A 14,147-nucleotide genomic window follows, 5' to 3' on the forward strand; every position below is an offset into this window, starting at 1 on the left:
AACAGGAGAGTAAGTTACTAATACAAGCCAATGAGAAAAAAAATATTTTTTGGTACTTCTACCCAATATGTTACTGACCTTGCTTTTTGGTTTCACATAAAAACATTTTAACAGATGTTCTTTCACTTGGATCTTAAACATCTCTTGCCTGCCAACAGTGGAAAAATTTCCCCAGAATACTAATGTTCCTGTTTGTTGTTTAGAAATCAGGTGGAGGTTCATTATGTGGAGATGCACCCAAGCTAACATTTGGGCAGCGGATTGTAAATCACCTGCTGGGTTTGAGCCCCCCAAACCATCGCTACTCTGTTCCTGTAGAATATCTGTTGGGGTCAGCGAAGTGTGATTCTCTTCAGTCTAGCAGATCACATATGAAAGCAGGCAGATCCTGCTCATGGGGACATGTATGTAGTAGCTACAGTGTGCTTAACTGAATGATGGGCTTTGGATCAACTGGAAATATCCAATCAGCTGCCTTTTGAGATTAAACTGATTCATTTGCATGCAGTAGTCCAAATTTGAAGGTGTGAAATTCACTTTGCCTATTGTTCAATTGTCCTGTTTTTGATGAGGGGCATTAATTGTTCCTTTTAAATAGGAGACTGTTGATCACCGCCGGCAGGGAGCGTCTGGTAGCCAGACTGGAGACCCACGAGGAAGAAAATTTGTGAAACGTTTAGTTGATATTAGAGAACTCAATGAGCAAGCCAAAGTTATTGATGACTTAAAGTAAGTTGGGTTTTGCTTTAACTCGCACAAACGTGGGGAACAACAAACTGCAGCTGATTTTTTATTTTCTTTTCTGTTTGTATCACATACTGTCTGGCATTGTGGTGGGCAAGTGGAAATTGTTTTCTTTAAAATAAAAAATGTCCTTTTGAATGCCATAAGGAAAAACTACGTGCAGGTACTCAAATTTCTCAAGTTCCTCCCCAAGAACTGTATTGCTTCTAGTTCTGCATTTCAATGGCTGATTATATTGGATTTCCTACTGATTTGAAATTGTTGTTCCATCTTGATTCAATATTGTGGTGATTACTTAAACAAAATACATTACTTTGTAACTGTAATAAGCTTAGTCTTGTTCACTAAAAGAAGAAAAATGTTTAATTTTACTACTTCTGCAGATTGTAGGTGATATTTTAAACTTTCATACTGTGGTTGAGAAAATGCAGAAGAAATAATTATTTCAAATTCCATAAACTTCATATGAATAACTTACATGAATTTTATTAATACTTTTTCACAGGCACAGTTTGTTTGGCCTCCTTTTTTCCCCTCCCTTCTCTACAACAGACTTCCTATAAATGGATCTCTCTGGGATGGGAATACAGAGCTTGATAATTACCTGTTAAATAATGAGGAGGAGACACATTTTACTGCTTGTATGTTTACTAAAATCACTCACACCCTCACACCATTCAGAGGGAGATTGTATCTGAACTTTGGAATTGAGGTTAAATGTTTCTTCTCTTACAAGTCCAAGAATCAAAACTGTTTTGTGCCTGGCGTTTCTCAGTTGATGAATGCTTCAGTAAACTGTGACTCATTCAAAATAGCAGTTGCTTTACAGAGTTCTTAAAATACTTGAGTGGTGTTTTCTCTCCAGAAGGCTGGCAAGGGTGTGACAGGGCTTTGGACTGTAAAGCAGAAGGATTTTTCTTCATCCTAGTGAAGATTCTTAGATTTGTCTGTTATGTTTGTTTTTAATTAAACAGCTGATTGGATGTGTATAGGATGTCCTTAATCTAGTTGTTTGAAGAAAGAGTTGCTGCGTAGCCATTCTTATTCTCCATTATTCTCCACCTTAACATCATGTTGTTTGTGGGTTTCCTTGCATGCTGGTTTGTTCTATATCCTCTGTCTGCTCTGTTTAGTCACTTTGAGACAGAAACATTAAAATCAAAGAGGCAAGGGCAAAAAATTTAAAAAATGAAGGGCAAAATGTTGCACCTGACAAAGAAGTTGTATCATGGAACCAGAATAAATCTTTTGTAGCTTTATCAGGCACTGGTCGTAAGGAACTACTGACAAAAAAACAAATGAGAAAATGGAATAATTCCTAGGGAGAGCAGCATGTCATTGCAACCTAGATTTTGAAATGTTGATAATAATGTCATCTATTAGTAAGATAACTCAACCATGATTTATCCCCAGAAAATTAGGTGCAAGTGAAGGAACTATCAATCAAGAAATCCAGCGTTATCAGCAGCTGGAGTCGGTGGCTGTGAACGACATCCGCCGAGACGTCCGTAAGAAGCTGCGGAGGTCCAGTATGAGGGTGAGCAAATTTTTAAAATTCAAGTACTTGAGTTGCATGTTTCTTTTCTGCATATTGATTAAAGCAAATATACTGTTAGCAATGGAAAAGGAAGGTTAAGGATATCAAAAAGTTTAGCAACCCCTTCTCCTTCAGGAGAGAGCAGGGAAAGGCTTTCTTGCCTTGCAGTAATGGTGATAGGAAAATTGAAATTTTAACTGATACTGTAATGTGTTTTTACTTGCAAGCTCATAAGAAATAGTAAAAAAATGTGTATTTGAAGATGTCATTTGCTGCTCCTGTTAGCCAATTTTAAAATGATTCATCATTGAACTGAGGAATGTAGATGAAGAAGCAAGTACATTAACTGCCTGGGCAAATGACATACTCTATTTGCCATGTGTGCTTTCTATATGTGTGTTCTATATATAAATGCTATATTTGCAGAGTTAGGTGATATAAAAATAAGAAATAAGCCAGTAAGGATAGACCCTAGAAGAAACTGGACAAAAAAACACTGGCAGTGTTGCTGGTGATCCACAAAGGAGGCTGTTGTCCCAGACCCTGATAACAAACCTGGCACCTGCATGAGCTCCAAGTGATGCTTTGTTTAGAAGAAAATATCTTTCAAATGGTAATCTATTAGCAGCTTTTTCTCAGGTGTTCCCATTTTAGCTGATGTTCTGTTACTGCAGTAGTAGCTAGGAAGGATGGCAAAGTGGTCACTTAATTAGCTTTGGGCATACTTTTCTCCTGGCAACAGGACACAACCAATTCCAGCATGTGAACATGTATGCAGAGGCAAGATGAAGATTCTGGCAAATGCTGATAATGAGATACGGTTTAACTCTTATGGAACAAAAAAATCTTTTTACTGCCACATCCATGTAAAATAGTCTTCTAGCTTGCATGAATTTTTCTCTTGTGTTCTCAGTGTTGTATTTCAATATTATTTTTGTTTTAGGCTGCCTCCTTGAAAGACAAATGGGGACTCAGCTACAAACCCAGCTATAGCCGATCTAAGAGTATTTCAGCATCAGGAAGACCACCGCTGAAGAGAATGGACAGAACAAGGTAAGCTTCTGGGAATCTGAGATCTTTGGCCCTAAGAGTCCTTCAGCAGATTTATCTGGTGGAACTGGGTAGGAGAAAGTCATTTTGGACAACAGGCATGTTCTAAAAAGCAACTTTGCTTTTTTTTTTTTTTTTTTTTAAACTTGACCCATTTAGTAGTATGACAAATAAGAAGTTTCCAGTTCTACAACAACTTAGAATTTTCTACAGAATCCTGCTTTCAAGACATACTGAAGTAACATATAGAAGGAAAAATGGCATAGTGTAATAGTTTCAATTTCTACGCTGGATTTGCAATCATCTGCCTTAAAAAAGCACTATTGTAATGAGAATGGAGATGCTTTTGTGTGTGTGTGAATTATATTTTTCTTCTAATTTCCTCACCTGTACAACATGTATTGGTTTTGTTTCATAATTTAATAGCTGCTGAGCAAACTAGTTGTATAATGATGCCTCTTAGTAAAGTGCTTGCACTGGTTTTAGGATACATGTATTTGAGTCTTTTACTCCTGTAGGATCCAGCTGAACTGTTCCAACTTTGGCATTAATAATGTACATTATTAGTATGTATTAAATACAAAATATTTGAAAAATTAAAAGGTGGACAAGTGTTAGAATTTGAAGGTTTTTTCTATGAGAACAGGAATTCTTAATAGGAATCTGCTTCAAATTTTATTACTTCTGTAGAAGTAGAGTTTTATAAATAATCCAGATGTGAAAACCTCAGACATCAAATATTCCAGCATAAAAACAGCTTCATAAGTACTCCAATGTGAATTTTTCTAGGTGTGCCTGAAAAGAAATCTTTCTTCAGAATTAATTAATGTTCTTGATAATTAAACAGAGTGAGTGTTGAAGGCATGAAGGCTCTAGTTCAAGATTTGTCAGATGAAACCAATTTTCATTTTACCTTTTCACAAGGTTATCTGAAGAGAACCAGAATTTGTATGCAAAGCATAACAGCTTTTCTGGTGCCCTATAAGAAATGCCAAGTTTTGAGAAACATAATGAGTACTTGGGTTGTGAATGACAAGTAACATACAAATACTTTAAGTCCATATAATTAATTTTCAGTTGCATCAGAGTACAGAATCTGCCAACTTGCTTTATGTTCCATGTGGCAGATCATGAATGTCTTTCTTTTTTATAATTCTTGCATGTTGGCTCAGTATTGAAAAACTTAAAGAAGTGGAGATTGGGTAGCAATAGACTACCAGCCCAGTGTGTATCTTCCTTCTCCTTCCTTCTTCTCCTTTTTCCTTTTCATGTACCCTAAGTGCTTCAGTTATATATTCAATTTATACTGTTTTCCATAACAAAATGGTAAGCACTGACTGTACATTTTCCCTGCCCTGTCTTTGTGCAGGTTAACTGTTTGCATTAACATAAAATCCTGTAGTAAAACTCAACAAGCTGTGGTGTTTTGGTTTTCCTTACAGCTCTCGACTAGGAGACAGTGAAGATCTCCCTGATATCCGTGTAGACGCTGCATCACCTGGGCCAAGAGTAACTTTCAACATACAAGATTCTGTAAGAATTACTTTATATGCCATATAATTGTATTTCCTGTGCCATTTGGTCACAATGAGATAGGTATACCTAGGCAGACCTGAATTGCTTGTATGTTTTTGTGTGTCTTTTTTTCTGTGTGTGTGTGTGAAATTATCGATGTATATTTGGTAGATTTGTTTTGATAGAAAACAAATGTGTTTTGCTTTCTTAACAAAGAAATTAATGGAAACATTACGGAAAATACTTGAAAACAGTAATTTTTTTAGACTGACAAATAGAATTACAGCAATTCTGGAATTTTAAGTGAAATTGTGCACGAAAATGATCTAGTATTTTTTATGTTTGAATATATTTAGAGTTTTGGAAATGGGTGTTAGTTTGTTGTAGCCCTACAAGTATATCCTTCTCTGTGTTTGAAATGGATTGTTGAATCTTTGATTTTGTTTGTTGCTCTGTTTTCTCATTTAAAATGTTCCTGTTACATTGTTTTTGCATGGCTGAGGTTACTGTACTTGTTTTAATTTAATATTTTTTTCATTTCTAATTAAGTTGAATAAAACAGCTTTGGGGTTTGCACAACAATCCAGCTGCCCAGGGGAAGGGTATTTTCAGGTATTTCTGAAAAGAAGCAAGTATTCTTTGCCAGAGAACTAATTTATCTCACAGGGAGCTGCTTTTCAATGTTTCATCTCTTATGCGCTCAGCTAAACAGAATGTATATCAAATTTGAAAATATTTAAATATGTAAAGTAAGCAGATGAACATAATTGGTTGTTAATGAAATTGCCAGAGTGTTTCTACACCCTTATGTAGATATAAGACTTGGTAGTCTTTGTAAGATGAATTATTGGAATTTTGTTTGTATCTTTATGAAGACACTGATCAAGGCTGATGTAAAGTGATAGAAGTCTAGCCTTGAGAATGTGTTTTAGGAGAGGATTTTAGTGTGTGTGCAGATGTCTTCATCTGTTACTTTGTGTTTCACAGAATGATACAATCATTAAAGTTGGAAGGTACCTCAAAGATCATCAAGTTCCAACCCCACTGCCGTGAGCAGGGAACCCTACCACTAGATCTGGTTTACAAAACCTTGTCCAACCATGGACAGTTGATGGCTGTTTCCAAGATGACAGCCATCAACACCACTGTAAAATAATTGGTACGTGGGAGGACATTTTTATTTCTGTTGGAATCCTATACTTAATGCAGAGTAAGATATTTGCAAATAATTGTGAATAGGGAATGTGCCAAAACCTATTACCCAGAGAACAAGTTGTGCAATTTTAACTGCTTTTAAAAATATGTTTAGGGAAAACAATAAAGACTTTTTTCTTTAAAAGAACCCAAGCAAAAACAAAGAAAACAAACAAATGAGCCAAAGCAAAACAAACAAAAACCCAAATTCAAAAGACAGTAACATAGCTTTTCTCCCTTCCAACTCACCTCATGGTCCCAGGAAATAAATTCTTATTTCTGAGAGAAAGGGGGAGTATGTTCACATTTAAAAGATATCCTAACTTTTTTGTTGTTGTTTTTATATATGAGCCCAGTTAGCTTAAGTTTTGTTGGCATAGCAAAATGCTATCAAACACTTAAATGTATCAAGTGTTGACTATTAAAAGACAATAATCTTACTGACACTATACTGCCAGTTCTTAACATCAGCAGAGCCCTAATTTGAATTTGCAGACAACTCTGTAACTCCATAGTAACACTGCACGGGTAGTGCTGGTGTTAAAACTAACACTTCCAGGTATTTTTCACATGCCTATTAAAGACATTAATGTTGGAATATTGCTGTGTGGTGCCTGTGGCATGTGTTATGTGACAAACAGGAGGCCCCTTTTGGAAATCTGGCGGGAAGTTTGGAGAGTGTGAAGGCAGGTTTGCCCAGCAGGGCGGAAGGGAGCTGTACATTCTGTGTTAGCCGCCTGCACGCGCGCCTCACTAACGCTGCGGGGGGTCGCCCCTCTGCAAGGCTCGTGATGATTTTTGCTGTCGTTCTGTCCTTGAAAAATGTTTCTTTAAATGTAAATGACATGTTTCCGTTCCTCCTGATCGTGTGAATTGGTCAGAGCATGAGATGTATTTAGCTCACTGATTAAGCTCAATCACTAGGCGATGGCAAATGCCTCCCCACCAAGCTTTCATTTCTTTCTTTTTCATAATCCATCTTGCAAATCCTACACCTGCTGCCTCTGTATTATGAGGAACTTGGGAGTGAGAGTTTCTCATAGCACTCTTGCTTTTTTATTTCCAGAGCTAACTAATGCATTTTCAATGGAAATGGTGGTATCTGTGGAAATTTTAATATCTTTTTGTCTTTTTATAATCAGTTCCCAGAGGAGACAGAAATGGACCTTTTGTCTGTAACTATTGATGGTCCCTCCCATTACTCATCTACTAGTGAAGGCTCATGCTCAGTATTTGGTTCACCCAAACCTCCAGCAGTCTTCTCACCCGGCATTCCCTTCCAGCCTGAAGAAGGACGCCGGGATGACAGCTTATCATCAAGCAGTGAGGACTCTGAGAAGGAGGACGACCATGAAAGAGAGAGGCCGTATTTTTATAGGAAACCACCGTAAGTAATGATCCTAAGGAATATCACAGAAATTAAGAAAATACATTTGAAATACTGACTTTAATGCTACAACATCTGTTACTGATGAAGGACTCAATTTTGCCTGAAGTATTTATGTGCAAGGCGGGAGAGGTTGTGTTTGGCAGAGGTGGCTGGGAGGGAATGAGGAATTCTGATCTGAAAAGGAGACAACTTAAAAATGTCAGAACTTGGAACAGAATAAAAGAACTTGGAAAGTAAGGTTCTTGAGGTACAGAGCAGATTTTAGTGGGACCAAATTACAGATTTCTCAAACACAGCATAACTTTCAGTTTTATCCAGTGATTACACCTCCACAACATGAATGTAATATTATAAATATTTACAAGATGAACATTATTATATTTTTTTTTTCATTCCTTTTCTTGATTGAGAATTTAAGAAAGGGTTAGTTCTTTGTAGTACCCTACACTAAGAAAGATACTTAGTAATATTTTAATGGCAGATGGATCACTGTATTGCTGTGTATCAGGTAAAGCCTTTTCCAAAAGAGTTAGTAAAAGATTATATACTGAATGTTCACACAATCTAAGAGTGCCTCCTACCATCTGTTCCGTTGAATGTCATGCAAAGATCTCATGCAAAATTGTTCCTGTCCAGGAGCACCTCTCGCAAGAAAGCAACAGGCTTTGCTGCTGTCCACCAGCTGTTCACTGAGCGCTGGCCAACAACACCTGCCAACAGAAGTGTGACTGGTGCAACCACGGAGAGAAACATTGACTTTGAGCTTGATATCAGGGTTGAAATTGATTGTGGAAAATGTGTACTGCACCCTACAATGCTTCAGCAAGAACATGATGACATTAGTTTACGAAGGTATGACACCTGTTAGTTGCCTTATGAAGAAGAGGGTATGAGTATTTTATTCTGCTTTAGCTGTTAAGTCCATCTGAGATGTTTCCATCACTTAAGTTATGACCGTATGCACAATAAGGAATTGCTCTGAAGCACCTACTGTTTGAAAAGCACAAAATATAGAGGCATTAGTTTCTTACTGTCACTTTATTCATAGTAATTATCACTACTTCATAGCATCACTGTAAGCTGCAATTGTTACAGCTGAGTACAGTATGGGGAGTTGCATTTGTTTAGCAAGTATCAGCATATGCCTCTCTTCTATTTTTATTGGTTTAAATCATGTTTTATCTTTCATAAGCAAAATGGTAGGCTTTCAAATTACTTAGATTGTTGGGGTTTTTCTGCCTTTGAAGAAGTAACATTACAACTTAGTGAATCCACATAGTGGTTTGGCTAACGGTAGGGCTGCTAGTGTGTTTTCTCATGATCCCTGAGGGCTCCCATTATTTTCTGAGTGTAAAAGCATGCTCATCTGATAATTAAATGTTAAAACCAGATTGGGTAGACAGAATGGGGGAGTAGAGGTCACAGAAAGTAGAGTAAAACAGAGTGAAATGCTTCCTTATTGTAGTTGATACTACAAACTTGTTTTAGACATCTATAGGTTCTTTAATACTAAAAAAGATACTCTTATTAATGTAAGTATTACCCTTACTTTAATAACATGCAATGTATTTATTTTAGGAGCTATGATCGGAGTTCCAGAAGTTTGGATCAAGAGTCTCCTTCAAAAAAGAAGAAATTTCAAACTAATTATGTATCTACTACTCATTTACTTGCTGGCAAGAAAGTGCCATCATCTCTGCAGACAAAATCCAGTGATGTGGAAACAACAGTGTTTTATATTCCTGGGGTGGATGTGAAGGTAAAAGGAGTGTATAACTCAGCAGGGAAGCACTTGCTCTTTCTCTCTGTTCAAATATGATTTCAAAGCAAATGCATTGTTAGAGTATGTACTGGTTCATATACATACAACACCTTGTCAAAATATGTTTTCAGTTATGTAGGTACTGATAAAAAAGGAATAATGATTTCTGTAATACTACATTGAAAACATAGATGCTTTTACCCTAACTTTCTTAGGGGGGAAAAACCCCAGAATCTTTTATGTACCATTGAAAATAGAACTGTGTCAAACGACTCCGTAACAGTGTATGTAATAGTACATAATCAAAAGAAATTGATTCTATTAACATTTTGGTGTGTAACATTAGACATTTGCTTTGGATGTCATCTTCTCTGGCAGGTAGTTTGGATTGTATGGAATTTTTAAATACAGGAAGATCTGTTCATTTACATTTCATTGTGACACCAAACTGCTGTATAGAAATTGAGCTGCTTGGATTAAGTAAATTGATCTGTCTTTCCTTTCCAGTTGCACTACAACTCTAAGACTTTAAAGACTGAATCGCCAAATACTTCTCGGGGATCCTCTTTGCCAAGAACCCTTTCCAAAGAGTCCAAGCTGTATGGTATGAAAGATACTGCCACACCTCCTCCTCCTTTATCTAGCACTATCCACAGCAAGACTAACACCTTACTTCCTCCCCAACCCCCACCCATCCCATCAGGTACTTACAGACAACAACCTTCTAAAACTCTAATGGCTTATATATCTTTCCTTCATGCAATCTGCTAGCTTTAGATCTGTCTGCACGTTACCCAAAGCAAGGTATTTACCAAGTCTCAACTTCAGCAGCAGAAACCTGATCCCAGAAACATGAATGTAGTTCATAAAGCTGCATTTTTACAAATCTCTTGCCAAACCAGCTTTAGTAATATTTCTGTCATAGTTACCATTTTCCAGTGATGAGCTGTTCCTGCCTTCTCCCTTTTTCATTTAACAACATAACGCTTACTACTGGAAAGCAGAGTTTTAAGTATCTGTATAAAAAAGAAATGCTAACTGCTTTATTCTTCATAATCCAAGAAAAAAATATTAGACTGATCTTTGCTTCCATACATTATGCTATTCAAAGCATACTTCCAGCTTTTAAGTGCTTTCTGCCACACAAGTAAAGCAGAAATTTTTGCTTACTGGAACTAGGTAATTTCTGGTAGTACTGAAGCAGCTGTTCAGATATATTTGTATTAATCAGAATACCAGACTAATGTTCTCAATTGCTACAGGGCCTTAAAAAAAAATTATTTGGCCTAATATGAGTTCTGAACTTAGTTTTATCTCCACCGATTCCTGTTTTCAAGCAGGAGTCCATTGTTACATCATGTCAGATCTAGAGGTATGTAGATTGCACCTCCAGCTTCTAAGACACTCACTCTTCTCTCCTTCAGCATTTGAGTATCACTTTAAAGACAAAACTAAAATTTTGTAAAAGTGTGACAAGCAGGCAAAATTAAAACTTTTATAAATTGGGGCGGGGTTAGTTTTTTGGTTTGGTTTGTATATTTTCCCTAAATCCAGCAGAGGTACTGGGAGAGAATAGTGAAATGGGGATGTCTTCCTCAATTATCCATGCTGTCAAACCATTAGGTCTTACTCCCTTAGGTTACCAAATGCTGTGTAATCTTGGCTTATACTACTTTTATTCAGTTTAGTACTGTATTTTGCTAGCCTCTTTTCAATCTTTGCCTTCTAATTTTTTCCATGTCATGTCCAGTTACTGAGTCCTGTTAGCTTTATGTCTGTAAGCTCTACATTCGGCAGGGGACTTAAAGAAACTGCACTTGTATGATGATGTAAATGTCTCCCAAACCTAGGGATTGTAATTACTGTACTTCTTTATGCTGTATTTATATAAATATTTTAGTTATTAATTATGTTGAAGCATTTATTTACATTACTTTTTAAATATTACTTTTTCACAGGAATGGAAAAACAATGTGTTATTGTCTTTGGTCTCAAGTAAGAGCAAAATGGGACAATCTATATGGAGACACTATAGACAGAATACATTGCATAGAATGAAAATTCAGTGCTTGGGTTTTTTAGCAAATAAAAGTATTTTTGAGCTCTGTTTTAGTTTAGCTGTTTAATGTTTATATTTATCTTGGAGAATTTAAAATCAATACCTTCATTTATCTCCTTTCTAATAGCTGTTTTTCATAGAGACAAAAATTGAGATGGTTCTAATGCCTGCTGTGCATATTTATATTTGGTGAGCGTGGATCCAAGTGTTGGGGTCTTCCACAGATGCAGAAGACAGCAGTCTTTTATTAGTTTATACTCTGGCTAGCTCCAAGCTTTTAAAAAATCTGGTTTAGAATCTTGAGTTTTTACTTGCATAAATATAGTAGGACTTGCCACTTAAGAGTTATAATTTATTGATGTATTTTCTCAGTTTAAACTGACATTGTTCCCAGGCTCATTTGTTTCCAGTTGAGTTTCCAATCAGCTGTTGTTATTTAGCTTTGTGTGTTTGGAGAAGAATTGTGTGTGTCTGATTTCAGTGCTATTTTTTTAAAAAGCAAAGTGGTGACAATCACGTAAGAATGCTTGGTCAAGAACATGCACAATGGAATTACTATCAAGTATGACAGACAAATAGTTGTTTCTGCAGTTTTCTTAGTGAAAACTTTCTGCTTAATCTTTTTTCTAACATCTGATTTATGACTCTTCAGATGATGATACAGAGAATTAGAGGAAACAGCTTTTAGCAATGATTATCTTCTAATGTTTGTCAGTTATTGTTGTGTGGTATCACCTTAAACAAATCTGTCTTTTAAATGTTGCAGCCAAAGGGAAAGGAAGTGGTGGAGTGAAAACTGCTAAACTGTACGCATGGGTTGCGCTGCAGTCGTTACCAGAGGAGATGGTGATTAGCCCATGCCTACTTGACTTTTTAGAGAAAGCACTTGAAACCATTCCAATTACACCCATTGAAAGGAATTACACAGGTAAGTTGCATCTTTCTATTCTACTACTCTTTGCTTTTTTTGTCTTCTGGTGGCATTGAGCTGCTCTTCCCTTTAAACTCCACTTACTAATGAGTTCTTGTACTTGTGAAAAGCTGTTAGTTCACAGGATGAAGACATGGGACAATTTGATATACAAGATCCCTTAGAAGAATCCACAACATCACTAGTGTCATCCTCAACATCAGCATATTCATCCTTCCCTGTAGATGTGGTGGTTTATGTACGAGTTCAGGTAATGTTTTAACTCAACATCCAGTGTAGTAACTTCAGCCACAGTCTTTGAGACAATCCAGGCTTTTAAGTTTGCTTTTTTAAAAATCTAAAAAAGTTTTCAAATGTTCCTTCAGAGATATTAATGTCTAGTGTGATGATAAAACAGGACTTATTTCAGCAGAAGTTGCGACATATCTTAGTCCTGTGGAAACCAAAGAAATGAGCTATTTTGAGAAATCACACAAGTTCTAAGCACTTTTATTAATTCCTTTTTCCTTGTCTTTTCTAGACTTCAAAAAAAAATATTTCATAACTAGTACTTCTATCCATTGTCTATAGCTACCATTACAAAACAAAAATAATAGTTCCATATTTTATCAGTTTATATCGGAAATGTAGGAATGTACAGTTATCATCTACAAGACATTATTCCTGCTGCTTAATATTTGATGTGTCTGGACTTTTTATAGGTGTAAGAGAGAGAAACGCTACCTCAAAGTGATTCAGAGCACTTGAGCTTGATCTGAATGTTGCTGTTCTCTTTCTTCACTTTGCTTGAAAAAAATTTTTCCTGATATAAACAGATATATTTTTTATGCCTATGAAAATTAACCACAACAATCTGTAAGCCTCTCAGCTTTTACTTGCAAACTCATCTGGCAAAGAATGTGTTGAGGGGAGCTGAGGTTTTCAGCATCAGCTGAAGTGATTCTGCATATTTTCACATGAGATGAGCTATTAATTGACTTGCTGCAAATATTTATTTAAATGTATTTAATATTTATTTAAAAATAAATAACATTTCATAAGGCAAATTTGGGGTAGTTTTAGTATTTCCCATTCATTCATTGAATGCTTGATTTCCTTTCTGTCATTCAGCCCTCTCAAATCAAGTTCAGTTGCTTGCCAGTATCAAGAGTTGAATGTATGCTCAAGCTGCCTTCCCTGGATCTTGTTTTCTCTTCAAACCGAGGAGAACTGGAAACCTTAACCACAACGTACCTATCAGAAACAGTGTCAGTTGGTGGCAATGTTTCACAGAGTGGCTCAAAGAATGCAGTTAGCAAATCTGGAGCACCAGGTAATATCCATGTGAATGTTTATACTATATACAGCTTGTAGCATAAATAAATACAATGGTCTGCTGTCTAAAATTAGAACAGAGGATAAGATTTTACAGACCCTAAGGCTAGATGTTTATGTATTAGTGAATTTAGTAGGATTTCTTCATGTTGTATCAGTTTCCCTTAAAAGTTTGTGCAGATACAGTATAAAGGAATTTTCTTGCATTGGTTAAGCGTTAGTTATCTTTTATAAAAGGCTAGCATCAATACATTGAATATTTAAGGTATGTTGCTGCTGCAAGGCCATAATTTGATGTGCATTTGATCTGCTTAATATTGCTGTTAACAGTATTATTTCACGTTTGAAAATGCTTTTGTACTAAAAATAACTTTTGCACAAAACACCTTTGCCTTCAGGATCATCACCTGGCCTGGGCAGCCCTCTGGGCAGAACACGGCACAGCAGCAGTCAGTCAGACTTGACCACTTCCAGCAGCAGCTCTTCAGGCCTGAGCTTCACTGCCTGCATGTCTGACTTCTCCCTTTATGTGTTCCATCCGTACGGAGCTGGAAAACAAAAATCTGCTGTTACTGTTCTAACCCCTGGATCAGGAGCCTTGGGTACAGAACCAGTTTTTGTTCCGTTGAATGAACGTTGTTCAAGCGTGGC

At 36.5% G+C, this 14,147-nt stretch overlaps 1 protein-coding gene across 11 annotated transcripts in view; it reads left to right on the forward strand.

Annotated features, from left to right (window-relative positions):
* BLTP1 (bridge-like lipid transfer protein family member 1) overlaps nucleotides 1-14,147 on the forward strand; it is a 115,605-nt gene that overhangs the window by 87,158 nt on the left and 14,300 nt on the right. For 5 of the 11 annotated variants that reach the window (XM_051616576.1, XM_051616574.1, XM_051616575.1 and 2 more), the window contains 14 exons: nucleotides 204-404; nucleotides 599-729; nucleotides 2,158-2,281; nucleotides 3,225-3,334; nucleotides 4,774-4,864; nucleotides 5,396-5,458; nucleotides 7,183-7,427; nucleotides 8,067-8,282; nucleotides 9,009-9,189; nucleotides 9,700-9,895; nucleotides 12,018-12,179; nucleotides 12,293-12,432; nucleotides 13,293-13,494; nucleotides 13,895-14,098. In XM_051616576.1, the coding sequence (XP_051472536.1) occupies nucleotides 204-404; nucleotides 599-729; nucleotides 2,158-2,281; nucleotides 3,225-3,334; nucleotides 4,774-4,864; nucleotides 5,396-5,458; nucleotides 7,183-7,427; nucleotides 8,067-8,282; nucleotides 9,009-9,189; nucleotides 9,700-9,895; nucleotides 12,018-12,179; nucleotides 12,293-12,432; nucleotides 13,293-13,494; nucleotides 13,895-14,098 (2,266 nt within the window). The remainder of the gene's footprint in view (nucleotides 1-203; nucleotides 405-598; nucleotides 730-2,157; nucleotides 2,282-3,224; nucleotides 3,335-4,773; nucleotides 4,865-5,395; nucleotides 5,459-7,182; nucleotides 7,428-8,066; nucleotides 8,283-9,008; nucleotides 9,190-9,699; nucleotides 9,896-12,017; nucleotides 12,180-12,292; nucleotides 12,433-13,292; nucleotides 13,495-13,894; nucleotides 14,099-14,147) is intronic. The other 6 variants (XM_051616580.1, XM_051616581.1, XM_051616579.1 and 3 more) reach the window with 6 other exon arrangements.

This window comes from Apus apus, chromosome 4 (genome assembly GCF_020740795.1).
Source record: "Apus apus isolate bApuApu2 chromosome 4, bApuApu2.pri.cur, whole genome shotgun sequence".
In the NCBI taxonomy this organism is placed as follows: Eukaryota; Metazoa; Chordata; class Aves; order Apodiformes; family Apodidae; genus Apus; species Apus apus.